The sequence below is a fragment of the Marmota flaviventris genome, chromosome 7 (assembly GCF_047511675.1).
Source record: "Marmota flaviventris isolate mMarFla1 chromosome 7, mMarFla1.hap1, whole genome shotgun sequence".
NCBI classification, from domain to species: Eukaryota; Metazoa; Chordata; class Mammalia; order Rodentia; family Sciuridae; genus Marmota; species Marmota flaviventris.
This window is the reverse complement of record NC_092504.1, coordinates 144883389-144910407: the sequence shown is the minus strand read 5'-3', so window position 1 is coordinate 144910407 and position 27019 is coordinate 144883389. Positions and strand designations below refer to the sequence as shown.

General features: G+C 54.5%; 1 protein-coding gene across 1 annotated transcript in view; it reads left to right on the top strand.

Annotated features, from left to right (window-relative positions):
* Window positions 1-27019, top strand: part of Synpo2 (synaptopodin 2) — a 123905-nt gene that overhangs the window by 80274 nt on the left and 16612 nt on the right. The window contains exons 2-4 of the mRNA XM_027952335.2: window positions 13828-13979; window positions 17096-17649; window positions 19986-22186. Coding sequence (XP_027808136.2) covers window positions 13828-13979; window positions 17096-17649; window positions 19986-22186 — 2907 coding nt within the window. The remainder of the gene's footprint in view (window positions 1-13827; window positions 13980-17095; window positions 17650-19985; window positions 22187-27019) is intronic.

Sequence of the window (27019 nt, the reverse complement as noted above, 5' to 3'; positions counted from 1 at the left end):
TACCCTGCAGGGGAGCTCCTCACCTGGGACACACCATCGACAGTCTCCTTGGGGATTCCCACCTCTGCTCCTCCTCTGCCCTCTTGTGCTTGTGGGGCTGTGCATGGACCCAGCTATTCACACTGTCAGTGCCAAGCACTGCTGCTCTGCTCGGAGCCCTGGTCCCTGTCTGGTCTCCTGGTTAAGACTCCTGTCAACCATATACCACTTCAGACACCAGCGGGGGCCTTGGCAGTGCAGTCACTCTCTCTGGGCTACAGGGCACATGGTCTGCTCACACCCAGAGTGGCCGTGCCACATGTGGAACCCACTGCGGCCTCTGACACACAGCACTTAGGATGTAGAGGGTTCCACACCTGCTCACTACGTCTGAACAGCCTGCAGAAACTACATAAGTACACTCAAGGGAGCATGCCTGTGCCCAGGGAGAGAAACCCCCGTGGTGATAGACAGGAACATCCCAGGACCTGGGCAGTGGTTCAGTCCTTCCGCTATCCTCCTCCTGGCTCGGCAGTACTTTTATGGGCACTGCTTGCCTCTGACTCTGATTTCCATTTCTGGACAGCCTGCTCAGAAAGGCACATTCTTTCTTGAGACGTTGAGAACTTCCCTCTGGTCACCCTGGCTGTTCTCAGTCCATCTATAGCAGGGAACTGAGTGTTTCTGTTCTCATTCGTTCCTTGTGGATTTTGGAGTTTGCTCTCAGCAGGCTGACCCCTCCCTTCCTGCCAAGATCTTCTGTGTCCCTCCCTGGCTCCTCCATGGAGCTCCGGCTGGGCGCAGGGGAGGAGCCGGTTCCTGGAGGAGCCCGTGTGAGGCTTCTGAAGAGGAGTGGGGGTGCCCTGCCCATGTCCACCTTCTGCTCCTCAGCTCGGGTCATGCAGGGCTCGGCCAGCTGTCCTGAGTCTGTGTCAGTCACGGGGGATCACAAAGCTCTGAACTGATTCATACATTTATCCAGCACCCTCACCGGCAGGGGCATGTCCTCTGCGTCTGTTGGGTTGCTCAGAGTGTGAATTCAGCAGGCAGCTCATAGACAGGCGGGTGAGCCACTCTGAGCACCAGGCATGAGTCACGTTGGAAAGGCAAGTTTTCTTTTTGGTGAACAAACACAAAAGAATTACATTATCTTGAATGTTTTAGACATTATTCTGTGTGTTTGGCGGATGAGAAAATTAATAGAGAACTTTTAGAAAGCATGATTTTTGTTTCTTAGGATCCAGAGGACTTTGGTAAACAAAAGATTAAACCAAAATGTTTGCATATCTGTTTATCACAATCTTCTTGTAAATGTGCATTGACTGGTGTTTCCATGCTTGGTTCAAAATTCACAAATCCAATTTATTTCTTTCCAAGGAACATTGGAAAGGAGTTAAGGTCCTTGGGGTCTGAACTGTCAGCCACAAAACTGGCTGTGCAACCCTTGAGCAGAGAGCTTAACCTCTCTGGGTCAGCTGTTTTCTGAAGACTAAAGTGTCCAGGTATCATTCTCCTCACCCTATAGCTCTGTAAGGTTCTGGTGGGAGGTCCAGTTCAGCTGGCCACTGTTGACAATGTGACCTTGGGGTTCAGGACATGGCAGACTTAGCTCTGTCTGCTGTAGAGAGTGTGAGGTCCTGGCCCCCAATGGCAGGGGTGCGGGAGACAAGGCTCTGTCACTCCTGGCCTTCTGTGTTGGATGATGGGGTTCTGGGACTCCCGTTCTGCAGGGAGTCACCTTGGGAGCTCAGATGACACTTCATCTAACAGCTACAACCCTGAGACCCAGAAGAGAGGCCTGGACCAGTTTCCTGAGCCCACCTAGGGACCCCTCTGCCTCGAGAGCCCCAGAGGTAGTGGGAAGGACCTTGGGTGCACAGGATTGGAGGGCGGGTGGGCACTATGGGACACGGGGCAGGTTCTGGACCAGGGGACCGTTTTCTTCCACACAGCCTGGCCCTGGGCTGGCTCTGTTGCCAGGTGCAGTTGAAAGGTTTTGAGGTGGAGATGTTGAGTGCCACCAAGCTTTGGCCCAAAAAGCCATTTCCCTCCACAAAGGCGAATGACCGCACTCTGTGGAGTGGTCCTCTATGTGGACAGGAGCCCCAGGCACGGATCTACCTGGCAGAGAAGCAAGGCTCCTTCAGTAAGCCGTGGAGGGCACTGGCCACCGTGGGAAAGGGGTCATTATCACTCACCTGCCCTGCCGGCAGGGCTGCTGCTCAGGGAGTGACAGGAGCAAGGCCCTGACCCCAACGGGCATGTGTGACATGAGCAACTGTCCTCACTAAGGAAGGCCACCTAGGCCCAGCCTGCCTCCCCCGTCCTGGACCAGGCAGTCCTCCCCATGCCGCCTTTCTCTGCCTCAACACCACAGCCTTGCTGACCAGCGAGACCCCTGAGCTGGCCGACCCAGGTTCTCACCTCCCTGCCACGTTCACACTGAGGAAGAGGTCTTCACGACAGCCAGGGGCCATGGGAGAGTCAGAGTGTGTGCACATGTGCACACTTACAACTGCCCGCTGCCCAGCCCCGCCATGCCCACCTTGGTCACTGAGCTACTGGCCGCTCACAGGAGGGCACCTTCTGGGCACTGTGCCTGAGCTGCATTCTGGGCCTGTGACCCCTGGTGGCCACCTGCCAGGGCTGGAGTCCAGGAGGAAGGGGAGGGAGGTGGACAGAGCCGTTTGAGAGAATCAGAATGAGTGTCTCTGTGCTCAGGACGCAGCTCTGTCCCTGGTGGGTCCTGGTCTGCTCCTGGTCTCTCCTTCTGCCTCCCACCTCCTGTGTGCGCCTTGTCGGGCGCTCTAGGCGCCCTGCAGTGGACACTGGCTTTGCACTCAGCCCGGGGTTTCCGAGGAGAGTGGAGCCACACGCAGCCCTGGGGGCGGGTCCTTGCCCACAGCCCCTCTGTCTGCCTCCGTCTGGCCCGGGGTCTTCTTGCTTTGTGCCCTGGGGGAGTGTCCTGGGTGTCCACTGACCCAGGCCCCGCCTGCAGGTGTGCTGGCCCTGGGGCCTTTGGCCTTACCCAGAGGGGAGGAAGGAGGGGCTCTGAGCGTCACCTGGCCCCAGGGCTCCCCCACCCCAGCCCTTGTGAGCACCGAGCTTGAGGCTAGCACTGCAGTTGAGACCTGCACAAAAGCCATGCTTCCCTTGAGTGGCCCAGAGAGCGCACACAGCACGTGGCCTGGCTGCGCCTTCCCTTGTGTCTCGACCGAGTCCACCCAGCACTCTACAGGGTGCAGTGAGCCAGACGACCTCGGTGCAGGTCTACACGTGAGTTCACGGCTTCTCAAGGCCAGGGCGCCTGGGAACCAGAGGGCGAGCACGGGAGCCTGGGGGAAGCGTGGTGTCGTCATACCGTCTTTCACTCTACCAAAGCTACGCGCATCCACCGAAGAGTGAGGCGGCCAGGGGGCTTCCTGTGCAAAGCCTCTCGTTGGACCCCAGGGGCTGCCTCCTTAAAGGACTCACCTTCCTTCTGGTTTCTGCCTCTCTGCCTGTGCTCTCATTGTCCATCTGCACAGCACCGTGCAGGGGAGGACCAGACTCGCTCATCTGACCCGGCCGGCCTGCAGCGCTCAGTGTCCCCAGCCCCATGCACCCGACATGGAGGCGGCTTGGACCCCGAGGGAGTCGACTTCAGGCTGAGGTTCTCTTCAGAGCCTGTGGTGAGGGGCCCTGACTTTCCCTGTCCTCACCGTCCTTCCTTCCTGGTCTCATGGCTGATTTATCCCGAATGCTCTCCGCCCTCTAATTACCCCCCGACCCTTGAGGTGTAACAGAAGCCCCAGCGAGGCCGCCTGCCTCGGCCGACTTCTCCCGTCTTCTGGCATGCTTGTACCTCGGCGGGTCTCTGCCCAGGACACAGCTGTCTTGAGGAATCGCCCTCCGTGATCCTCCTGGGAAACCCCCTCCTCCCGAGGGACACCCCTGTTTCCTGGATCCCTCTGTGATCTTCCTGGGAACCCTCTCTCCTCCGGAGGGACACCCCTGTTTCCTAGATCCCTCTGTGATCTTCCTGGGAATCACCCCCTCTTCCCGAGGGACACCCCTGTTTCCTGGATCCCTCTGTGATCTTCCTGGGAACCCTCTGTCCTCCCGAGGGACACCCCTGTTTTCTGGATCCCTCTGTGATCTTCCTGGGAACCCTCTCTCCTCCCGAGGGACACCCCTGTTTCCTAGATCCCTCTGTGATCTTCCTGGGAACCCTCTCTCCTCCCAAGGGACACCCCTGTTTCCTAGATCCCTCTGTGATCTTCCTGGGAATCACCCCCTCTTCCCGAGGGACACCCCTGTTTCCTGGATCCTTCTGTGATCTTCCTGGGAACCCTCTCTCCTCCCGAGGGACACCCCTGTTTCCTAGATCCCTCTGTGATCTTCCTGGGAACCCTCTCTCCTCCCAAGGGACACCCCTGTTTCCTAGATCCCTCTGTGATCTTCCTGGGAATCACCCCCTCTTCCCGAGGGACAACCCTGTTTCCTGGATCCTTCTGTGATCTTCCTGGGACCCACCCCCTCCTCCCAAAGGACACCCCTGTTTCCTGGGTCCCTCCATGATATTCCTGGGAACCCCCCCTCCTCCTGAGGGACACCCCTATTTCCTGAATCCCTCCGTGATCCTCCTAGGAACCACCTCCCTCTTCCAGAGGGACACCCTATTTCCTGGGTCCCTCTGTGATCCTCCTGGGAATCCCCGTCCTCCCGAGGGACCCCCTGTTTCCTAGATCCCTCTGTGATCCTCCTGGGAATCCCGTCCTCCCGAGGGACGCCCGTTTCCTGGATCCCAGGCCTCCTTTGCTCCGAGTTCTCTGTGGCCTAGTCTGTAGTTGCTCCCTAAGGCAGGTGAGGAAGAAGGGTCTCTGGGGCTGGTGTGCTGAGCCCTGACCCTCCTCTTCCATGCTCTCACTTAGCGGATGTTTTAGTCAATCTTTTTCGCTGCTGTGACTAAATGACCCAGCCAGCACAACTGTAGAGGAGGGAAACCTTATTTGTGGGCTCACGGTTTCAGAGATCTCAGTCCATAGAAGGCAGGCTCCATTTCTCGGGGCTCGAGATGAGGCTGAACAACATGGCGGAGTGTGTGGTGGAGGGCAGCAGCTCACATGGTGATCAGGAAGCAGAGAGAGACTCCACTGTCCAGAGCGTCGCTCCAACTCCCACCTCCCCAGCCACACCCTCCTCTTCAGTCACCACTCAGTTCATCCCTATCAGGGCACTGATTCGGGGATTGGGTTAAGACTCTCACAGCCCAGTCATCTCTCCTCTGAACCATCTTTCCTGCCTCACCCGTGAGCTTTTAGGGGACACCTCACATCCACACCATGACATCCAGGTACTTGTCATTCCGCTGGCTGGGGAGATGTGACCGCCACTGCTGCCAGCCTCCTAGGCATTTCTCTTGAGAGAGACAGAGGGATAGAGAAGGAGCATCCCGAGAGTCTGGCCTGGCACACTGTGGGAAGGTGGGTCAGCAGGAGACCACAGAACCACCCTGTGCCCCGAGACCCGCTGCAGGCCACACACTGGGGAACGAGATGAGTTGCTGGAGACACCTGCACTCCCTGTGGGCACTCTTCCCAGTGGCCAGGGAGGGGAGCCACCTGCTGATCCACTGGTGGACGAAGAGAGCACACGGCCCAGGTCTGAGGGGGCCCTGTTCAGCCCCAGGAATGTAGCACGGGTGTGTCTGGGAGAGTGTGTGAGGTGCCTTGTCGTGTTCCAAGGGAGGGGGGTTCCATACGCTGACGGAGAAGACAGAGGTTCCTTCAGGATCTGCCCAGGGCCTGGCACCCAGCTGGGCTTAGTCCACATCTGGGCTGGGTGCAGTCTCCCTGTGGTCCTGGGGACACTCACTGTGACTGTGGGACCCGTGGGGGCCACGGCCACCCTCCTCCTGGTGCTGTGCAGGAGCAAGGCTTCGCCTGAGTGGGTAGAGCCGTGAAACCTGCAGGCCCGCTGGTCCCAGTCATCTCTCCTCTGAACCATCTTTCCCTGTCTCACACCTGGTCTCTACGGCATGCGTCCAATGAGCTGACTCATTGAGTGTGAGCGAGGCTAACGAGGAGCAGCTTTCCACGTTAGGCTGTTAAGACGGTGGCCAAGCCACTCACTGGGAAGATTTCACCCAAATCCAGGTGGTTCTGTAGCAAGAAGAGGAAACTCAGCATCACCCAAATTTTGTTTTATAAACACTTTTTCAAACTTTGAAAGTCTTGTCTCAAGAAATTAATGTCTTTCCTTTGAAACATGATTTGCTGTACAGTTGGCTTGAGTTAGATTGAATGTTAAAAACTTCACATATTGCCATTCGAGCCACTTAACTATGACAAGATGCCATATTATCTACAGCTAATTTAATCATTGTGTAGGTGGTTTTTCCTATAAAACAGGAACCTGGCAATTCTATTTCTTCGCTTCAATTTTATGTAACAATGAAGAGGAAATTGAAATTTCATCATAGTTTCAAACGAAAATCAAGAACAAATGGAAACCCGTGTTTTCAGCATGGCAGATTTTGTGATGGGGAGAGAATGAATAAGAATTACAGTTAAGCTGGACTTGACTGTGTTGCTTGTGCACGGACGGAGCCCTCGAGGGGCCAGCTGTGGGCAAGCGTGGTCTGCTCGGGAGGAGATGGGTCCTGGCTTTCTCACGGAGTGCTGGTGTTCACGGCCCACCGGCTGCCCCTGCTGAGGGGGTCCTCGTCTCACCGTGAGAGGGCCCCGCGGGAACCCACGAAACAAGGACCCGACTCCCCATCCCGCCTCTTTGAAGTGTCATTACCTGAGTTTGAATAAAGTTAATAACAGGAAGGGGGTCCCCTAGAAGAAAGCCACTCAGTCACCCAGTGACGATCTGATCATCGCACACGCATGCACTCACACACACACTCTCACACGGGCACTAACATGCACCCACACACAGCAACTCACATGCACACACTCACACACTTGCACGTGCACTAACATGCACCCACACACAACAACTCACATGCACACGCTCACACACTCTCACACGGGCACTAACATGCACCCACACACAGCAACTCACATGCACACAGTCACACACTTGCACTCTCACACACCCACATGCACACACAGTTGGCTGCGACCTGCTTCCCTGACGTCTGCTCAGGATGATGACATGCTATGCCCACAGCAGCCCTGGAAGTGCCCCAGAGGGCAGGTACACGTGCAGGTGCCCAGCTGCAGTGGCCACCACCAGCTTCCAGGGCAGAAGGGCAGCGCTGGGTTTCTGCATTTTGACAGGCCTGGAGCTGATGCTCGCTGTGGTCCCTGCCCACTGCCTTGGCGGCCTCAGTGGTGTGAGGGCCACCACACCAGCACTGTGCCCACCCCAGTGTGTGTGCAGAGCATGTGTGGGGCACACTTTTGGGCAGGTCTGACCTCACTTGAGGGGCAGGGCCGGGGCTTCCGCTCGGCCGCTCACCTGCAGTGGTGGTGTCCGGCACTCTGCTGGAGGCCTGTGTTGATGGGCAGTCTCCTCCAGCCTGTACCAGCTGAGCACCCAGCACTGTGTTGTGTGGGCTCTGCCTGGCCCTCCCACGGACAACGCCCACCCTCCTCCTTGAGGTCCAGGCCGGCTCTAAGCTCCCACTGGACTGCTGCCCGAGTCTCAGCAGTGGGCAATCTGGGCTGCAGTCCTCTTCTTTCTTATCTGTCTAGAACGTCCGCCTCTGCGGGCCTCCTTCATGACTGCACTGCAGGGCCTGCTGCCCACCTGGCTCACCAGACAGCCAGCTCTCACCTGGTGTAATTAGCTAACTAATCAGACGAACAGCAGGAGCAGACTCTAGCTCCAAGGGCATCTCCATGTCCACCCACACAGACCTCGGGCAGCTGGGGGGTGCCAGGCTCTGGCCTGCCCCTTGAGCTTCCCTGGGGCTGCACCAGCTCTGTAGGCAAGACGAAGACACTCCTGCAGGCCGTCCTCACCCAGCCGTGAGCAGGGGCAGTGTGTCAGCCACCCTGGGCACACCAGCAGGACACTCATGGACAGCAGCACCTGGCCTGGCAGCTTCCCTTCCTCAAGTGCCGGATCTGGGCCTCTCTGCAGCCTAGTTCACATGCACCTGGGAGACAGTCACCCAGGTCAGCAGCATGGTGGCGCTGCCTCTGCCCCTGGGTGTGTCCACCTCCTGACTGCAGCCGTGCCTCTCCACGGCAAACCCAAGTTTTACTCTTCGCTTGTGACTTAACTCGTGGGGCCTGAGGACGAGGTTGGAGTGGAGTGACGGTCAGGCGCAGCTATGCACATGCGGTCAGGACAGGACAGCTGCCTTCGCAGGGAAACCCGAGTGGTCCCTGATGTCCAACTGCCCGCAGAGCCAGTCCTTTCCTGAATCCACCCTGAGTGGCGGTTCCTCATCAATTCTTCAAAACAGCCTCACACCTGAAAGAGACTGAGAAGAATAAACAGGAAGTGGTGGGCTCCGGAGGGGTCAGCTCAGGACTGGGACAGAACCCCTCCAACCCAGACACCCGAGGCTCCAGGGGTGCTCGTCACGCAGAGCCCCTGTCCCTCAGGCCAGTGAATCTCCAAGCCCAGTCTGCAAACGGCCGGCCCTCTAGGAGGAGTGGGGACACCAGTAATGATCATTAGTCATAATAACACCGATGACCTCAGTTTTCATCAGTGACCCGAGAGCCACTGTCGCAGGAAGGTGGAGGCCCCAAGTTGGCAGGGACGATAGCACTGTGCCACGACTTCCCTCCTGAGTTGCCACCTGTGTGGATGGAGCAGGGCAGAGGTGGACAGGCCACCGGCGCTGCTACATCCTGGGGTGATTCTGAGGGTCCTGGGGATCCTGACATCCCCCACTGCACACTGGCTGAGGAAGAGACTACTGTCCCAGCTACGTCAGGATGTTGTTAGCGATGTCTTTGCCCATTCTCTCCTCTCCCAGTGTCCGGCACGTGGGACTGGATTCCTTGGACTACAGCTGAGTGTGACAGTGGTCAGCCTGCTCTGCTCACTGCCTCATTAAACCCCAGTAGCCGCTTCACACAGCTCCCTCCAAATGGGAGCACCGTAGCTAGCCTCATGCGCGTGTGTACACGTGTGTGAGCTGCAGGAATCCGGAGGAGGTCACTGAGGCCTGGCAGCGTCCAGAGAGGGCCAGGTTACTGGCGGCTTGGTCCTGAGCAGGACGGCGGGGCTGACAGGGCTCCACAAGTCTGCACTCTGGCTGTGTGGAGCACGCCTTCCCATTAATCTATTTTCTTTATAGTTTTATTCATGAACAAAATGGAAGGACGAACTGCCACATCTGGTCTGATCAGGCAGGAGAGTCGAGGTGTCTAGAGCCAGGAAGAGCAGGGCATCCAATAGACAGGTTGTGCGGGCACAGGAAGCACTCAGTCAGAGCACCACACTGGCCGCCCGGGCCGAGACCCCAGGTGGTGCCACGGACCACAGAGTGCAGCCCAACTCTGCTCCGCAGGCTGTAAACGAGGGAGCGCTGGTGCGAGTGAGGTGCCTCCTGTGAGTTCCCCTCTGTCCCTGACCTCCGGGATGAGGTCTCAGGTCAGCTCTACCCTCACAGGGAAGAACCTGTGCTTTAGCCTGTGAGCTGCCCCTTCCTAGCCTGACCACTGCACTCAGTTCCCTCTGTGCTGGGGATGACTTGGGGTCACTATCTTTAATGCCCTTTGATCTGCGGGGTTCAGTGCTGCGTCCCTCTGGGTGTGCCGGCCCCAGAGTGTCTTCACCATGGTCGTGGCCCTGGCCTTGGCGTAGGCGTGACCTCCTCCTGCATGGACCCGTGTTTCTCTCTCCATTTCCCTTCTTCTGGAAACCCAAACCAGAGGGTATTAGGGTTAGGTAAAGGTGGCTAGGCAGACCCTGCTCCCAGGGCGCACAGGCTCCAGTGGGCCTCAGTGGGCCTCAGCGCCCGGGGCCTGGCCCTGGAAGACAGCAGGTGCTTGCTAAGAGATTCCTTAGGTGTCTGGTCTCTTATTAGAATAGTGATTACTTAGTTATAAGCTGAATGTCCCGTTCACAAACAAACCGAGATTCTGGAAATCCAAATAGTGACTTCTACTTCTGCCCTTTTCTTACCAGTTCTGATTAAATGGATCGATCATCCATCAGGTCGTTCCAATTTTACATGCACTTTCTTATTTCATACTCAGTGTCACTGTTTTTCAGAGGAATCTGCTTAGTTCAAAGGCTCCTGTGCACTCTCATGGTTCAAATCAACTGGACAGTAGGCGGGGACGTGTCCGGCCTAGGCGCTGGCCCTGGCTTTTCTGGGAGCCAGATGTTTACATTCCTGGGAGAGGAAGGAACAGAGATGCCTTTCCTTCTTTGTGCCTGTTGGCCTTCCAGCTCAGCTGTGGGTCGCGGTCCGCTGTGGCTGCCTGTGCCTCTGCAATCTCCTTGGTATGCAGACTCCCTGCGGCCCGGCCCGCGGGCCCTGCACCTGTCAGGGACGTTATGACTCCAGGGGCCTTTCCAAAGTTGCTACCAGGAATGCTTTTACTTTTATGGTTCCTAAGGGTAAAGTCCACACAAGAGGAAAAGTCCTGTCCAGTATCTGGGCATGCTAGTGACATTAACAGGAGCACTCCTGCCCTTCCACCCGAGAGCGGGCTTGTGACCTTGGACATCGGCATCAGTCCTGGGCCACCCGCTGCCCTACTGAGCAGGCATCATCGCAGGGCTGTGTCAGACCAGCACTGGGACTGAGCTGTGCCCGTCCTTGCCCCCCACAGCGGAGGCGGGTGGGTGGAGGGAGCTGCCTCCTCTCCCTCCAGGGCACCTGAGGCGCTGTGCCTGTGGGGATGGTCCCACTCCCCTGCGCCTCCTCCACAGAGCTGTCCTTCCTCACGCCGACTCCCTGCTGGGCGTCTGCAGTGGCTTCTTAGGGCTGACCCTCCTCGTCCTCTGCCCTCCTCCTCGGCTCTCAGAAGAAGATGGCCTTCTGTAGCTCTCTGACAGGCTTCCTGCATTGCCTCTGTCCTGAAATAGCGGCTCTGCAGCCCTCCCCCTTCTTTTCTGTGTTTGAGAAATGGGAGCCTCTTCCTGTTACCTTGTCTGCTTGTCCTTAGTCCCATGACTCATCAGTCCGAGGCTTGTTGGAGGATAAGACACCTCTTGGACTACTTTCGCCAGACAGGGGTGTGGTAGGAGCTTTTAGGATGGAGCGAGAGGGCAGAGTTCAGAAAGCCCCCAGGAGAGCTCCAGCAGCACCGCGGGACTCACTGACCAAGGGATCCCGATGCTGCCAGAGTCAGAAACCTGGGGAGCCAGAGGCAACAGACACGCGCTTGGACTGGAGGAAGAGGCTGCTGGTGCCCCTGCTGCCCCAGAGGAAGGCCCCGCCAGCTCTGCCAGCATAGGCCCTGCGGTGCAGCGCAGCCCGCCCAGGCGCAAGCTTCCTGCGAGGCACCGGCCGCGCTGGCTCCTGCCCCAGGCCCTCAGCCTCGTTGCCCGTGGGGCACCGGAACCAGGGACAGGAGTCCACACCAAGGCAGTCGTCCCCACGGGCAGGGGGCTGCTCAACTGCTGGTTCACCACTGGCCCACATCCTAGACGAGTCTGCAGTGTGTCTTCTTCTTCCCATTTTACTGTTGACCCCCTGCGCTACCCAGGACATGACTGGCTTCCCACAAAGGCTGCACCCGGCTTGCCCTGCCTTTCAGTCCACGACATTCCCGTCTGTTTTCCCTTGGCTTCTCCTTCTGATAAGGTCACATTGCCATTTGCTGTGGATTTCTGGAAATACCGTCCCACGGTGGACATGATTCTTAACCACAGTGAGTTCAGCTGTGGTGCTAGGAAACGCCCATCAAAGGCTGAGGCTGGAGTGCAGACCCCGTATGCCCATCTTTAGAAGAACACTGACCAGGTCCAGGACTCGTGGCCCCATTGGAATAACACTGACTGGGATCCAGGCTCTGCATGGTCCTTAGAAGTCTGACTGGGATCCAGGCTCTGCATGGCCCTTTAGAAGTCTGACTGGGATCCAGGCTCTGCATGGTCCTTAGAAGTCTGACAGGGATCCAGGCTCTGTATGGTCCTTAGAAGTCTGACTGGGATCCAGGCTCTGCATGGTCCTTAGAAGTCTAACTGGGATCCAGGCTCTGTATGGTCCCTAGAAGTCTGACTGGGATCCAGGCCCTGCATGGCCCTTTAGAAGTCTGACTGGGATCCAGGCTCTGCATGGTCCTTAGAAGTCTGACAGGGATCCAGGCTCTGTATGGTCCTTAGAAGTCTGACTGGGATCCAGGCTCTGCATGGTCGCTTAGAAGACTAACTGGGATCCAGGCTCTGCATGGTCCCTTAGAAGACTAACTGGGATCCAGGCTCTGCATGGTTCCTTAGAAGCCTGACTTACTCATTTGAAACCTTAGTGCTGCAGGTGTTGCTCTTGCTGGCCTCCCAGTGACCGTCTGACTGTTGTGCTGGTGACGTCTGAGGAGCACACCTAGCAGAGGCAGTGGGTGAGAGACTGCTTGTTAAATCTCGTTGGTGTGAGGAGGTTCTGCCAGTGCCTGACGTAGAGAATCAGGAGAGCACAGGAGTTCCCGTGAGAGCTGCGGGGCGGCAGAGGAAGCAGGCCCACACAGGAGGCCCTCTTTGGAGACCCCAGGGCTCTCTGAAAGTGTCTCCTCTCCCAACTTGCCGGTCCTGAGACTTGTCTGCTGACAGTGACGTGTGGAATCAGCATGACAGTTCAAGTCAGGCTCCTGGAGACCCAGTCAGCACCTTCTCTCTCTCCAGTTCTGGGAGAGGTGCAAAGGAATCGATGATAGCAGAAAAGGAGCTTTCCCATTCTGCCACAGAATCATTCACACGACTTAATGAGTGCACCCAAACCTTCTGATCTATTCTGTGAAGTTCAGATAATGTTGAATTTCCCAGAAGCATTAGATCTTGATTTTGTCTTGGTTGCCATAAAATAAATCTTTCCTGGCATCGATCAAAAAGTGATGAGCAATGAAATGCAGTGTTTGGTGGCTATCTCTTAGTGATGACTGAGTTGAGAGACACTGGACGGGAATGTGACCTTCTGCAGATAGCAGCTCCTCTCGGTCTGATGTGAGAGGTGTGGGATGTGGTCTCTAAGGGATGGTTTGAGGGGTTACACGGTGAGCCCACCTAGATGTGCCGTCAATTCACAGCTTGCAAAAGTTTGAATATGTTCATCCATAATACCGACTGAATGTTTTCCAATTTTTAAAGACCATGTATACATGATTCTAGAATAGCAAGTGGAAGAAGAGGAACACAACAAAAGCGGCTAGTCTTTGGAGGAACCAGGCTGGGCCTTGTGGCCTCTCCAGCCTCCCTGCCTCCCAACTCTCGGCACCACCTGGCTGGTCTCACACTCCCCAAGTGCCCCGGCTGGCCTTGCTCAGGGGGCTGTGCTAGAGAATTCAGGCTGCTGCCGCGGGTGGCTGACGCGGGTGGCAGGGTGCAGTGGTCTAGACACCTCACCGGCCCACTTTCTGCTTCTGTTGTATGATTGAGGCAGGTGCCCCGCGGCCTGTTTCTTGCTCTCCCCTGTGAACGAGGGCTGTGTGGCTGCCAGCGTAGCCCTGCTCTCCAGGGGTCTCCAGGGTGGGTGATATGGCACACAGCACAGAGGCGACTGGTGCTGGGGTGTCACTGGGGGGAAAGGAGAGCCAGTTTGTATTTTTTTTTTCCTGGTTCTGGGGACTGAACCTGAGGCCAGCTCTCTACCCACTGAGCTATATCCCCAGACCCACAGGTGGCCGACAGGGCAGAGCCATCTGCAGACGTGGCCTGTCTCCTGCGGGTGGTGGCGTGGTACCCACAGGCTGCATGGCTGTAACGATGCCTCCGTTTTCACTCCAGATTCGAAGCCAGAGCAAAGCCTCTGGGGCCGGGCTGTGTGAGGGGGATGAGGTGGTGTCCATCAATGGCAGTGCTTGTGCAGACCTGACCTACCCCGAGGTCATCCAGCTCATGGAGAGCATTACGGACTCCCTACAGATGCTCGTCAAAAGGTATGCCGGTGGGTTGGACTACGTGTTTTCTCCTGAAGCTGGATGGGGACAGTTGAAGCCCCTACTGCATACATGCCCTGGGACCGATGAAGGACTTGGGTGCTTTGTGGGAGGCCAGCACAATGAAACAGAAAGACCAGTGTGCTTGAAAAATGGGAATTCTGTTCAACCGAGCTTTTTGATTTTATTTTATACTGCTTCCTTAGAAAGCTCAGTATATTGAACATAATTTAATATTTCTTTCCAAGAAAATCTTTTCAGATTTTCTGATGGATCAGGATCACTCTGATTATGATTCCCAGATGAATTTAAAATGTTTACCTTGAACCATTGGACTATAAAACATTTCAGAGAAAGAGGATACCTAAGAGAAGGGGGGAAGCAAGCAGAAAACTTAAAAACCACCAGATTTCTGCTTCTCAAGACCTCCAGTAAAATCAATATTTGGGTATGGTCCAAAGCAGATGATGAAAATAAAGATTTTTAGCTATCAGAGCAAGTCAGTTGTGAATGTGGTGTCTCCAAATACCAGTATTCCTTAAAAATGTACAGTAAGAGTTTTAACCATCAAAATTAAAGAACATTGAGGCCAATCACAAAAACCGTCACATCAGATTTTACAGGGTACAATCACAGGACATTCTGCGCTGATTTTGCAATTGAAGCCATGATCATCATCAGGACTTCAGAAAGGACCCTGGCTTCCCCAGAACGGCCTCTGGGAGATGTCGGGGAACTCCTCACAGGATCCCAGAGCCCTCGAGGTTGTGCCTTGACTCTACACAACAATGGCATAGAGCACCCTCCTCTGCAGTCAATCAGTTCAGTGACATTTCTGTATAGACAGGCTCATCACAGCCAAAATATGTGACAGTAAAGGAAATCTAGAATATTCTTAGGACCAGATTTGTATTTGCTCATCAAGCTCTGTGTCAAGGCCTTGGACAACATTTATTTATTAAACCTCGTTCACCTGTAGAAGGAACCCAGCAGGAATGTGACCAAGTGCTGCCCAAGCTTGCCACTACCATGAACAAATCTGGGACGTGCCCTGCGACTTCCATCTCTGTCCCTTATATTCAAAAAAAGGAACAACCTTTTTCACTCGGTTTCCCTTTGAATGTGCTTTCCCCTCCAGGGCCCAATCATCTGGGCCACACTGGTGGTCGGCCAGTCCACTCCTAATCCCTGTTCTGATTGTGATGGCCACTGCTGGGAAAGTCCTTGATGATTCAAAGCTGCTCCTGGGCACGTTTACTTTCAGAAATAGGCAGACTGCTACTTTTAATAACTGGAATTACTGTGATTATTATTTTTCTCTAAAGTATTTCTTAACTTTTTATAAAATACATACTTGGTGGAATAAAAAAGGAACTCACATTCAAATCAGCCCAGAGGTAGTCGCCATCATCGCCATCATCGCTACCACCATCATCACTCCTTCTGTGGTCTGAGCAGTGATTCCTACCTTAACCATTTCTCTCACTCTTGTCTGCCATCTGTCTCTAGCAGACAAGTGTTTGACCTTTTCTGTATGTTTGCCCAGAGGTGGCCAGATAAGACTAATTTTAAACACTCCTTTACCATTAAGTCTGTATTATCTTAAATTTCATTAAAATGATAGAATATTTTAAAATGAGTACCTATAACCATGTTGTATAAATTGTGAAATTGGATACCTATGTAGACTGAAGAGAAATAAGTCATTAAAATTTAACTTCTCTCTCCCTCCTTCAAACTTTTATGATTTTTCTTCATGTATATATATCTTGCTTCAGCTACCAAGAAAGGCTAACATTTATCGGCCCCTGGCCTGGTTCCAGACTCTCAGGCTGGAGGGAATGGAAACCACCTCCTCTCAGCTCCATAGCTGATTGCTAACATCATTCACAGTGACTCAACCTACTTCCATACCAGTCTTTCCTAAATTAAAACTCTCTGGCCCCCTCATATTCCGTTTGATAGAGTATATTCACTATCTCCTGCATAAGGATATAATTTAATATTTTTTAAAGATTTTTTTTTTAAAAATTCTATATCACCAGGGAACTTTTCAGATTTACTTACATAGAGAACGCTGCATTTTTGTTTTGGTCACATGCGAAGTTTGGAGTATGTGTTTCAAATGGGTGTGACATTGGGAAGTCACAGGCAGAATGCCAGGAGCCTCTTCAGCTGATGGCCCTGCACTGTCAGCCTGCATTTTGAGGGAGGCACAGAGGGGCAGGGACAGCTCCTGTGCTGCTTGGAAAAACCTCCAAATGTAAGGAATGAAGGCATCAGCAGCAGCTGCCCTGTGAACCACACTTCTCTTCCAAAAGCAGTTAGAGTTTAGAGTTTCAGAAGGAGGCTGTGTTTGACTCCTGAACTGACATCCCTTCTTCTCACAGACCCAAATTTGCAAAACCAACTGGAAAAGGGTAAGGTCAAAACCTAAGGGCGGCAGAGAGCAGCTCGGGACTCTTAGCTAAGTGGAGGAGGAGGAGCTTGACTTCAGAGATCCTAAAAGGAAAGTGCTCAAGTGGAAGGGAATCCATCTCAGATTATAAATCCTGGCGACTCAAGGACGCTTGCTGTGCGTTCTCTTTACACAAGAGTCCTGGGCTGGGTCCACTGATGACCAAACACATATTCCTGAGCTTAGCAAACAGCTTCTCTGTCATTCCTTTCAAGAAAGCACAGCTTCTAAAAGGGTTCCTTGCATCATCAGTCACTTAAGATTGGTCGGAAATTCTTGCTCCCGTTGAAATAAAAAACATGGTTGTTTGAGAATACCCACCCTATTTCAGATATAGGGCATTCATATAGCTATTACATATAGCTATATTTAAAAAAATAAAAAATATAAATAGCTATTTTTTTTTAAATAAAAGCCGAATTCAAGGAATTGGGGACGTATTTAGGTTTGAAAATATTTTGCAAGCATTTTTGTTGTGTTTTAAATGAAAGTTTATTTGGGAGCTCTTTGGTGATAGGAACGTGTTGGTGGCTTCAGTTTTCCATTACGTTGCCGTTGACATTCAGGAGGAAGTGCTGGATCCTAATGGTGTACTGGACATCCCACTGTCCGGCCAAAGGCCCCGATCTAACTGTCGGTTATGTTTTTCTGTACACAGACCAACCAGTGGAGCAAGTGAGGCTTTGGTCTCTAAGCCCGAGAACAAGGCCCTTGAGCATCTCACACTCGAGGGGCACGTGGAAAGTACCTCCCTGCAGATTCCTCCGGCCACCTGGCCCCAGCGCAGAGAGCAGAATGGAGCTCCGGCAGCAGCAGACGGAGGGGCTGTTGCCCGCGGGCGCACGGTGGAGCTGCGGCTGAGCCTCCGCCCCTCGCAAGAGCCACCCTCCCTGCCCCCCACCACGGGCATCGGGGGAGGTCAGCAGCCCCAGGCTCAGTCCCCCGGCCCCTCCCAGGTCCCCTCCGGGAGTCCCTTCCCAGATCCCATTCCCACCCGGGGGGACGAGCCGTGGCCTCAGACCCCGCCCCCCGGCCCCTCCCCTGTCCCGGCTCCCGCCCCCTCGCCCACCCCGGGGGACGGGCAGTGGCCGCAGACCCCGCCCCCAGGGCTCCAAGCCGCGCGCCTGGACCGTGCCGCCCCGCAGCCCGCAGACGCTCCGCGCCCGGGACCCGACCGCAGCCGCCCGCACCGGCACCGCGCGCGGCACGCGCGTAAGTCCCAGGCCTCCCGCCCCGCTGCGTGGGTAGCCCTGTCTCTCGGCGGCCTTCGGGTGCAGCCTGGGAAGGCCGGGAGAGCGGGCGAGAAACGGGACGCGGGCCTCTGAGTGGGGGGCGGGACCGCAGGCTGCGCCGAAACTTGGGTGTTTCCCGAACTTGTAAGCCCTGGGGGCGCAGGAGCCGTTTAGAAAGTGCGGTGTCAGCGAGCTGTCTGGGTTCGCTTCCGGAGGCTGTAACGTTTCACGTTAAGGTAGCGCCAGAATACTGGAAAACAGGTGGCCTCTTGAGTTTAATGTCAAAGACGGCCCAGCGTGCTGCCGGGAGCTGCCTTCAAACCCGGACTGCACTCCTGACTTAAAGGCTGATCTTCCTTCCGAAGAAATCGTCCTGCAGCGTGATGATGCTTGCAGAAGTGAGCTTGACAGACAAGGCCATGTGTCGCTCCAGCGGTTACACGATCCGGTCTTGTGCAAGGCTTCGCTGGGCTGTGCAGCGTGCCGCGCGCCTTCTAGACACAGCGCAGTCTCCAGGACGGTGCGGGCGTTGAGGGTCCCGGGCCCAAGCACACGACCCAAGGCAGTTAGGCGCTTGTCTTACCCAGGCCGTGAGGGCTGAGGAGGAGTGAGGACGAGGGACAGGGCTGGAGTTAGGTGCTAGTATTTTCGTGCCCCCCCCCCCCCGTGTGTGTGTGTGTGTGTGTGTGTGTGTGTGTGTCCTTTACAATTTTTGGAATTTCAGATGAGGATACAAAGTGGCCAAGGCACTTGCTTGTGTGAATGTTCCACAACAGCAGTGAGCCTCTGCGGAGCGCAGTGCTGCTTTCCGCGCATATTTTTAGCATAACCATTTGTACTTCCTTGGCAAGTGCTGTCCGCTTCGCAAGGCCGCTGGGCCATCTTCACATTTATAGCATGTTAAATGGGCGCACTGAGACGGTGTCCACATACTTTGGCAGTGACGTTAGCAGCAACTGTGCAACTGTGAGTGTCAGTTTAATAATAAGTTGTATAACGTCGGTCAGGAAGGAACCGCAGTTGGTGATGACCGCGCTTCTAACTTCTCTCCATGAGAAATTTCTGCACTAGTGAATATGACTTTCTTATAAAATGACTTCCTGGGATCACATTTTATTTTTAAAAAATTAACCATTATATCTATTTCTCTTGTGACAAAAGAGCTAATTTTCAATCATAAAATACCCATTTTTTCCCTGAAATTTCCATTTAACTATCTTGATAAATTAATGCTTGTGTATCATATCCATTATCTTTAAAGGCATGATTATAATTAACTGATGCAATAAATTAATTTGACACCATTCACTTTTACATTATAAAAGTGTAAATATGACCTTTTGTTACTTTATAACTATCAAGTTGTTGTCTTAAATGACTTGATTGCTGCACCAATTCTTATACCAGTTAAAACTCATAGTCTATAATTTTAAAATTTCCCCAAGATTTATTTTATACTACTGCAATTAAAGCAGTATATTTTATACTACTGCAATTAAAGCAGTATATTTCCAAAATAGCAAATTCTACAAATTTGGCTAGGTAACTTTGTAGCTAGAGTTTATTACATGTATTTACAGTGACCCAGTATCCTAATTTATAACTAATTATTCAGTATTCGGTCAGAATTTGGAATTTATATTAGTTCAGTAGCTGTCACTGAAAAGAGGGGTGGTTGTCAAAGTAAAAAAAAAAAAAGAAAAGAAAATGAAAACCTAAATATCTAAATTCATTATATTAAAACACTTAGGACAGGTTTTAAATGTTTTTGGGACACATCCTCTCCTTTTTAAGATACTTAAAAACAGTTTAAATTTACATTTTATCTTTTAAATATGGAAGTACAAAGTATATTTTGTTTTTCAGAAAATATTATATTCTGAATTATGTTCTTTTAAATTCTAATTGCATCCCAGTTGCTAACAATTTCTAGCCAGTGTTCTATTGCTAAAGTGTAAGGATGGGTGGAGAGCACAAATGTATGAAACATGTTCTACTCAGCACATATGAAATGCATTCCCATGAACAAATGGAGCAGGCACTCTAGAGTTGTATACATTCTGTGCCATTACATAGATATCCATTTTAAAAGAAACAAGGGGTGGGGTGTAGCTCAGGGTGCTCAGCCTGTGTGTGCCCAGTGTGCATGAGGCACCAAAAAAGAGAGAAGAATGAGTTGGAGTCTTTCAAAGTACAGCTCCCCTTGGAGGAAGGTCTTGTGCCTTCGCCCCAGGGGCGTAGTTTTTGGGTTGCTGTGGTGTGTTCCTTGAGCTCCTGGGCTCAGAATGATCCTCTGATCCTTCTTCTTTTTCCTAGGGCTCAGGAGGAGTGAGAGCCTGTCAGAAAAACAGGTGAAAGAAGCCAAGTCCAAATGCAAGAGTATCGCTCTGCTGCTCACGGACGCCCCCAACCCCAGCTCCAAAGGGGTGCTGATGTTTAAGAAGCGCCGGCGCAGGGCCAGAAAGTACACCTTGGTCAGCTACGGTACTGGGGAGCTCGAGAGGGAGGCAGGCGAGGAGGAGGAGGAGGAGGAGGAGGAGGAGGAGGGCTTTAGGGAGCACACGTGCGAGCTTGCGTTCCTCCACACCAGTGAGTCGGAGGCGGACGAGGACTTGCTGTCTGACCCTGACCACAGCGGGCAGGCTGTGAGCTTCGACTGGGACTCTGGACTGGTGGACATTGAGAGGAAGCTGGGTAGAGGGCATAAAATGGAGATGTTGCCAGACACCACGGGCAAGGGAGCCCTTATGTTTGCCAAGAGGAGGGAGAGAATGGATCAGATCACAGCCCAGAAAGAAGAGGAGAGAGCCGGTGAGCTGGCAGGGAGAGAAGCCGAGGCTGCCCTTGCAGACGGCCTAAGAACCATGGCCTCCTACCAGAGCACAGAGGGGCAGTCTGTGAGGGTTCAGAGCTCAGTGAGCAGGAGCTACATCCAGCTGGGCCCGAGTCCCGGCCACGCGCCCCAGCAGAACGGCCTTAGTGGGGGCTCTGTGGCAGCAGAGGCCCAGAGGATGATCCCAATGAACAGAACCGCCAAGCCCTTCCCCGGGTCTGCGAACCCACCAGCAGCCCCCTTCTCCCCCACCCGGAGCATGACAAGTCCCATCTCTGACTTCCCGGCACCTCCACCTTACTCTGCGGTCACTCCTCCACCGGACACTTTCTCCAGAGGGGTGTCAAGTCCTGTGGCTGGCCCGGCACAGCCCCCTCCCTGGCCTCAGCCTGCCCCGTGGACCCAGCCGGCCTTTTACGATTCCTCTGAGCGAATAGCTTCCCGGGATGAGAGGATCGCAGTGCCGGCAAAGAGAACAGGGATACTGCAGGAAGCCAAGAGGAGAAGCGCCACGAAGCCCATGTTCACCTTCAAGGAGCCCAAAGTAAACCCGAACCCCGAGCTCTTGTCCCTGCTTCAGAATGCCGAGGGCAAACGGGGCACCGGAGCTGGCGGTGACTCGGGGCCCGAGGAGGACTACCTCAGCCTGGGAGCAGAGGCCTGCAATTTCATGCAGAGCCCCTCTGCCAAACAGAAGACCCCCCCTCCTGTCGCCCCCAAGCCTGCGGTCAAGTCTTCCTCCCAGCCCGTCACTCCAGTTTCTCCAGTGTGGGCTCCGGGGGTGGCTCCCACCCTCCCTCCTGCCTTCCCCACGTCCAGCCCACCACAGGGCACTGTGGTCTCCTCCATCAAGGTAGCCCAGCCCTCCTATGCTCCTGCCCGGCCCACGAGTGCGCTGAACCTGGCCGGTCCCTTTAAAGGACCACCGGCAGCAGTGGCCAGTCAGAACTACACCCCGAAGCCAGCAGCACCCGCGCCCCGGGGAGGTGCTGCTCATTCTGCTGCGGCAGGACCACCCACCGAGCTGCCCGGAATGAGTGGGAAGGGGGCCCAGCTCTTCGCCAAAAGGCAGTCGAGAATGGAGAAGTACGTGGTGGATTCTGACACCGTGCAGGCCCACGCCACCCGGGCACAGTCCCCCACGCCGTCCCTCCCAGCCAGCTGGAAGTACTCCTCCAATGTCCGCGCACCGCCTCCTGTGGCCTACAATCCCATCCACTCCCCCTCCTACCCGCTGGCTGCTCTCAAGTCTCAGCCATCGGCCCCACAGGCTTCCAGAGTGGGCAAGAAGAAGGGCAAGAAGCCCCTCAATGCTCTGGACGTCATGAAGCACCAGCCGTATCAGCTCAACGCATCCTTGTTCACCTTCCAGCCTCCAGGTGCCAAGGATGGCCTCCCCCAGAAGCCGCCCATCAAAGCCAGCCCAGCCCCGGCTGTGAACCAAGCTCCACCTCCCGGGTCGGTCACCATGGGCTCACCCAGGGCCGCGCAGGCGCCCTCCGTGTGCTCCCTGCCAGCCTACGGCTCCCAGCCCTGTCACTTTGCAGAGCCCACCTCGCCAGCCAGCGCGTCCCCAGTGCCTGTGAGCGTCCCCGCCCCTCCCAGGCAGGAGTCAGCCTCCTCGTCTTATCTTGTGGCACCAAGGCCCAAGTTCTCTGCCAAGAAAAGCGGAGTTGCTGTGCAGGTGTGGAAACCATCTATCGTGGAAGAGTAGCCTTGTGGCCACCACCACTGTCCACTAGCTTGAAATGAGTTGTTTGCAGTGTTACTTGAGCCTTGAGCATGCCTAGCAGATCCTCCACTTGCTTAATTTCAGATATGTCACCTCCCAGTCTGGGTCCAAGGAGTCAAAAATCCAACTCAGATTAATTTAGGATATACTTCTTTGCACACTTTAAAAATCTGAATCCCCAAATAGATATGTGCCAGTACTTGAAGTAAGCAGGATACTTAGGATTTATGCTTTAGCTACAAGAAAGACAGCGGTCAGCTCATCAAGGTCAGGACACAGCCTTTGTGCTGGTGCAGAGGTGGAGGACACAAGCGCGTGTAAGCTGAGACTTGCCTTCTAAGTTGAGCTCAACCTCTTCTGCTAGGTCCCGGGAGTGAAGTCTGTCGAGGATGGGGTGGACTCCGGGCGGCCCCCTCAGCCCCGACTTGGCATCTCAGAAGAGGTGCTGGGGCACGCAAGGCTGAGGGGTTGGGGAGGGGAGGTCTGAGAACTGTTGAGCACTCTTGGTGCAGAGTTCCCTGCTGGGTGTCCGTGCATGCAGTGGCCACTTCAGAAGACTGACCTAGAGTGACAAGGAGAGGGCAGAGAGGGAGACATCCCCAGATGGACTCCTCCCCTCCCAGTTGCTTAAGGGCCAGGCATGTCCATCTCCAATTGCCCATGAAGGCACAGGTGGTTTTCCTGGGCGGAGGCAGGTGGCAGACAGCAGGGCAGGAAGTAGCTCGAGGAGTAGGGGCAGGTGCCTGCAGAGCCACACAGTGGGGACCCAAGGGTCCCTGGCTTGAGCAGGAGGAGCTCCCCTGCAGGGTACTCAGGGTGAGCACCAGCGTGGCCACGCAGACCTCTGTGCCCTGGGGAGGGCTTTGCTGCTGCTCACAGCTGTCCTGGCACCTCCACTTTCCCCCTCTGCGATGGACCAGGGTTGTGCAAGCAAGGTTGCCTCATAAGTGTGGATGGCCACACCATGCCTGGTCCCCTGGCCACCAGGTTCACAATGGCACTGAGAGTAGACCCCAGAGCTTTCCAGACCTGAGTGTGACCATCCACGGAAAGTATTCAAAAGAGGTGTGCAGACAGCTACACGCAGGTATGCAGATGGTAGGTGTGTAGAAAGGCCCCAGGAGAACGTCACTCTGTGTGGGGGGACGCTCAGAGACCTCTCGTAGAGACCTTCGTGGCTGGAGGGCACGCAGCACCACCCACCCTCTGAAAGCTCTCTCCTCCTGTCCTTTCCTGTGGTCACTGTTCCTCACTGTTTTTCATTGTCCTATTAAAATATCACTGTCCTCTTTATCTGCTCATTGTACATACTTTTAGAAATCTGCCTTGTTGAGTTATTCTGACGTCACTTCTCAGATATTTCTTTCGTAGTGTCTGAGCTTCCTTTGAGTGAGCATCCATTTCTTCACAGATTGTAAGACTGCAAGCCTCAGCTGTTTCTACAACGTACATTAAGAGGAGAATTAAGCCAATGCCAACGACGGGACTGATTCTTCCGTTTTGTTTTTTTCTCTGTAAAACCTGCCATTGTGTTTGGTGGCAATACAACCACAGGAAGTGGGCCTAGGATTTGCCTTTTCATGAAATCAATCAGGAAGATGAATGTAGGATAGAGGGGAAAGCAATCTACCCCTTACATAACACAGCCCTTTCTGTTATGTGTCCCTGTTGGGTGCTGTGTATTTTGCATTGTTTTCTAATAGAACAACCCAAAGAGCCTTCGTAAGGTGTAGCAGGAAAGGGACTTATTCTCCTATCTGAGTGCTTACCTAGATCACTCTTGTAACTGAGTGCTTACCTAGATCTTTCTAACTGCATACTTACCTAGATCACTCTTTTTTAAAACAAAATATTCACTTTTTAGTTGTAGTTGAACACAGTACCTTTTTTTAAAAAAAAAAATTTAATGTGGTGCTGAGGATCAAACCCATATGCTAGGCAAGGGCTCTACCGCTGAACCACAACCCCAGCCCAAACTGAGTGCTTACCTAGCCTCTGAAGCATGGCAAAAGTTAGAGGAAATATGTGGACCACACTGACCGTCAATTTGAGATCGGTCAGAAGTGTCCCAGATGATCATCTTCCCAGTTGTCTAGAGCTGTGGTGCACAGGAATGAGACGTGTTTGGGGCCCGTTTCCTGTTGGACAGGTGGCCGTCTGCAGAGCTACTGTTTGCAGTTGATGACTAAGGGCAGCTCACATGCCTGTGTGTTCTTGTCCTCTGGGGACAGGCTTCCCAGAAAGCACCCAGGAGTTTGCCGGCTCACAGCTGAAGCATCCAGTTTCCATCCTGGTAGTGGGGGGCTTATCTTGGATCAGACTTTATAGGAGAAAGGTGGAAATTCTGCGGGATGATGCACGCAGCAGAGTTTGACTTCTCTGGAGGACACAGGAGGGAGGGAGGGAGAGAGATTTCCTTTCCCTCTTCTCCCACTGGGCCTGTGTGGCCAGGTCCTAGAGGGCTGGAGGGCTGGACTCCAGCCGAGCTGCCCTTGGGGGCCACTCTGCAGCCTGCAGTCGCTCTCTGTGGTGTGGAGGTTGGTTGATTGGTTGGTGGGGGCTGAGGTCTGGGAGGCATCATCCTGGCTCTTGGTTAGCTTGGTGGTCAGGCAGAGTGCCCAGGCCTGGTTGTCAGCGCAGTAGCCGCACTCCTAAGAGGGTACTGCATCACATTAGGAGCTGCAGTGCCACCTCAAAGAACCCTCTGTGCAGGTGACAGGGCACTGGGATGTACGATGCCGATAGCGGGCGACTTACTGCAGGGCTTTGGGCAAAGGCTCTTCCTGCGGGCTTCCCTAGCAGGACCTGCGGCCTGTCCTCCAGGCGGGCGGGTTGTGCAGAAGGGGCAGGAGGCTGCGTGGACAGAGCTGCTGCCCGTCCTGTGAAGTGCATACGGCTGGTTGCAGGGCGAGGCTGGGAGTCTGAGCCAGGTTGCCACTTGGCCTCAGAACATTCAGTTCTGTTTCTCACATCTCCATAGTGGACCCACTGTGCGCTGGAAGCAGCATCTCTGCCCTTGGACCAGCCACTGACAGCGTGAAGCCCGCACCTAGAGCACTGTGGCCATTCCAGAGCCTGGAAAGCCACGCGCATCAGAGATCTAGTAAGATGCTTAACGATCCCGTGACCAACTCCCATTTTGCACCAACTCTCCACTTAATCCTCACTGGGAGCGGCCCATTTGATCCCAGCTGAGCTGTCCTGGTCCACGCCGACCACCTCCCCGGCAGTCCGATGCTCTAGAGCAAGACCCACATCTGCAGTGTCACTAACAGTGTCCCACACTTAAGCGGGTGGATGAACGTATGTGGGAGGCCTTTCCTGCTTGCCATGGCTGAGGGTCCTCCACCGCCGGTGGGCACGTCACAGGCGCTGCCCACGTAGCTCTCAAAGGCAGAAGACGAGAGCGTCTGCCCTGGGGGCTGATCGCAAAGGCCCTGCTGCCTGCAGCTTCTCAGTTGTACCCCCAGAGAACCTGCGAGCTCCCCTTCCAAGGGCGAGTTTCTGAATCGGCACCCAGTCACCACCAGCCCGTCAGAAGGGTCTGCGGTGGGGCATCAGGGAAGTGTGGACCGAGAGGCTACTGCTCCAATCCCTCTGAGGGAGGTGCGGCGCCCTGCCCCTACCCTCCCCCTGCCCTCCCAGAGCCAGGCGGTGGGCTTGCGCTAGGATGTGTTTGAAAGTTCATGAGAAAAGCATGTAAATGCCAAGAACCAACACTGCTTTCCCAGAAATAGTGACCTCACTGGGGTCCTGTCCCCATGTCACTGGACTCTGGGGGACACAGACTCCAGCAACACTTCAGAGCTGCCAGTGGAGTCGACAAGTGTTCTGGGAAAATGCAGAGCAGGGAATCTCCTCCCGACTCCCGGCTGGCCTGGGGTGCAGCAGCTGGTAGACCCCACGGGGCCCACAGAGCAGGCAGAGGGCCAGGCAGTCACCCCTAAGCACCAGCCCCAGGAGCCTCGAATTAGAACCATCGTCTCCCAATGGTATCTGGTGGTCAGTTTCTTAAATTTTAAGAACTTGTGTTTCTGTGGTGTGTGTATTTGTACACTGAAGTAGCATTTGGAAATCTTGGAACGACTCAGAGGCAATTGAAGGAAGAAGAATTTAATTAGGAGTCCCCACATCTGGCCTAAGATGCAGCTTGTTGGCCAAACACTTGCTCATCCATGTGAGACTCTGGGTCCCACCCAGCACATCAACAAATAAGCCCAGTCCTGTCAGGCATTTCTCAGGCTCCTGGCTTTATGGACGGCTCCCCCACCAGGAGGGTGCCCGTCCAGGGCAAGGCCGGAAGCTGCCCTTCCACAGCCTGTGGCTCAAGCCATCTTTTCCGTATGGATACATCCCATTTTTCAGATTTTCATTTTGTTGAAAGCTCCTCGTGCTTGTGTGGGTTCCTTGTCTTGAGGTGTTGTCTGCAGTGTGTGCCCACGCATGGGGGTGCACATTCAGGGCGGCTGGCAGGGCCCTCTCAGCCCATTCCTCCCCTGGGTGCTGTGCAGAGTGATGGCTGGGTCAGGGCTGCCTGGGAGAGCCTGCTTTCCCACTCTGCTGCGAGGCGGTTCATGGAAAACCTTCCTGCCCTGAAGCTGGCCCTGGGCTGGGAGGAAGGGCCACACGAGGACGAAGCTGTGCAGGGGCGCTGGTCTGGCACTTCCTTCAGGGGTCTCGGGTGTATTTAGCTGGGGAGTCACTGTTTCCAGGTCACGGTGCAAGTCAGGGTGCGCAGTGACGGGAGCCTGGTGCCTTCAGATGACCTGGGCCCCAGGCAAAGGT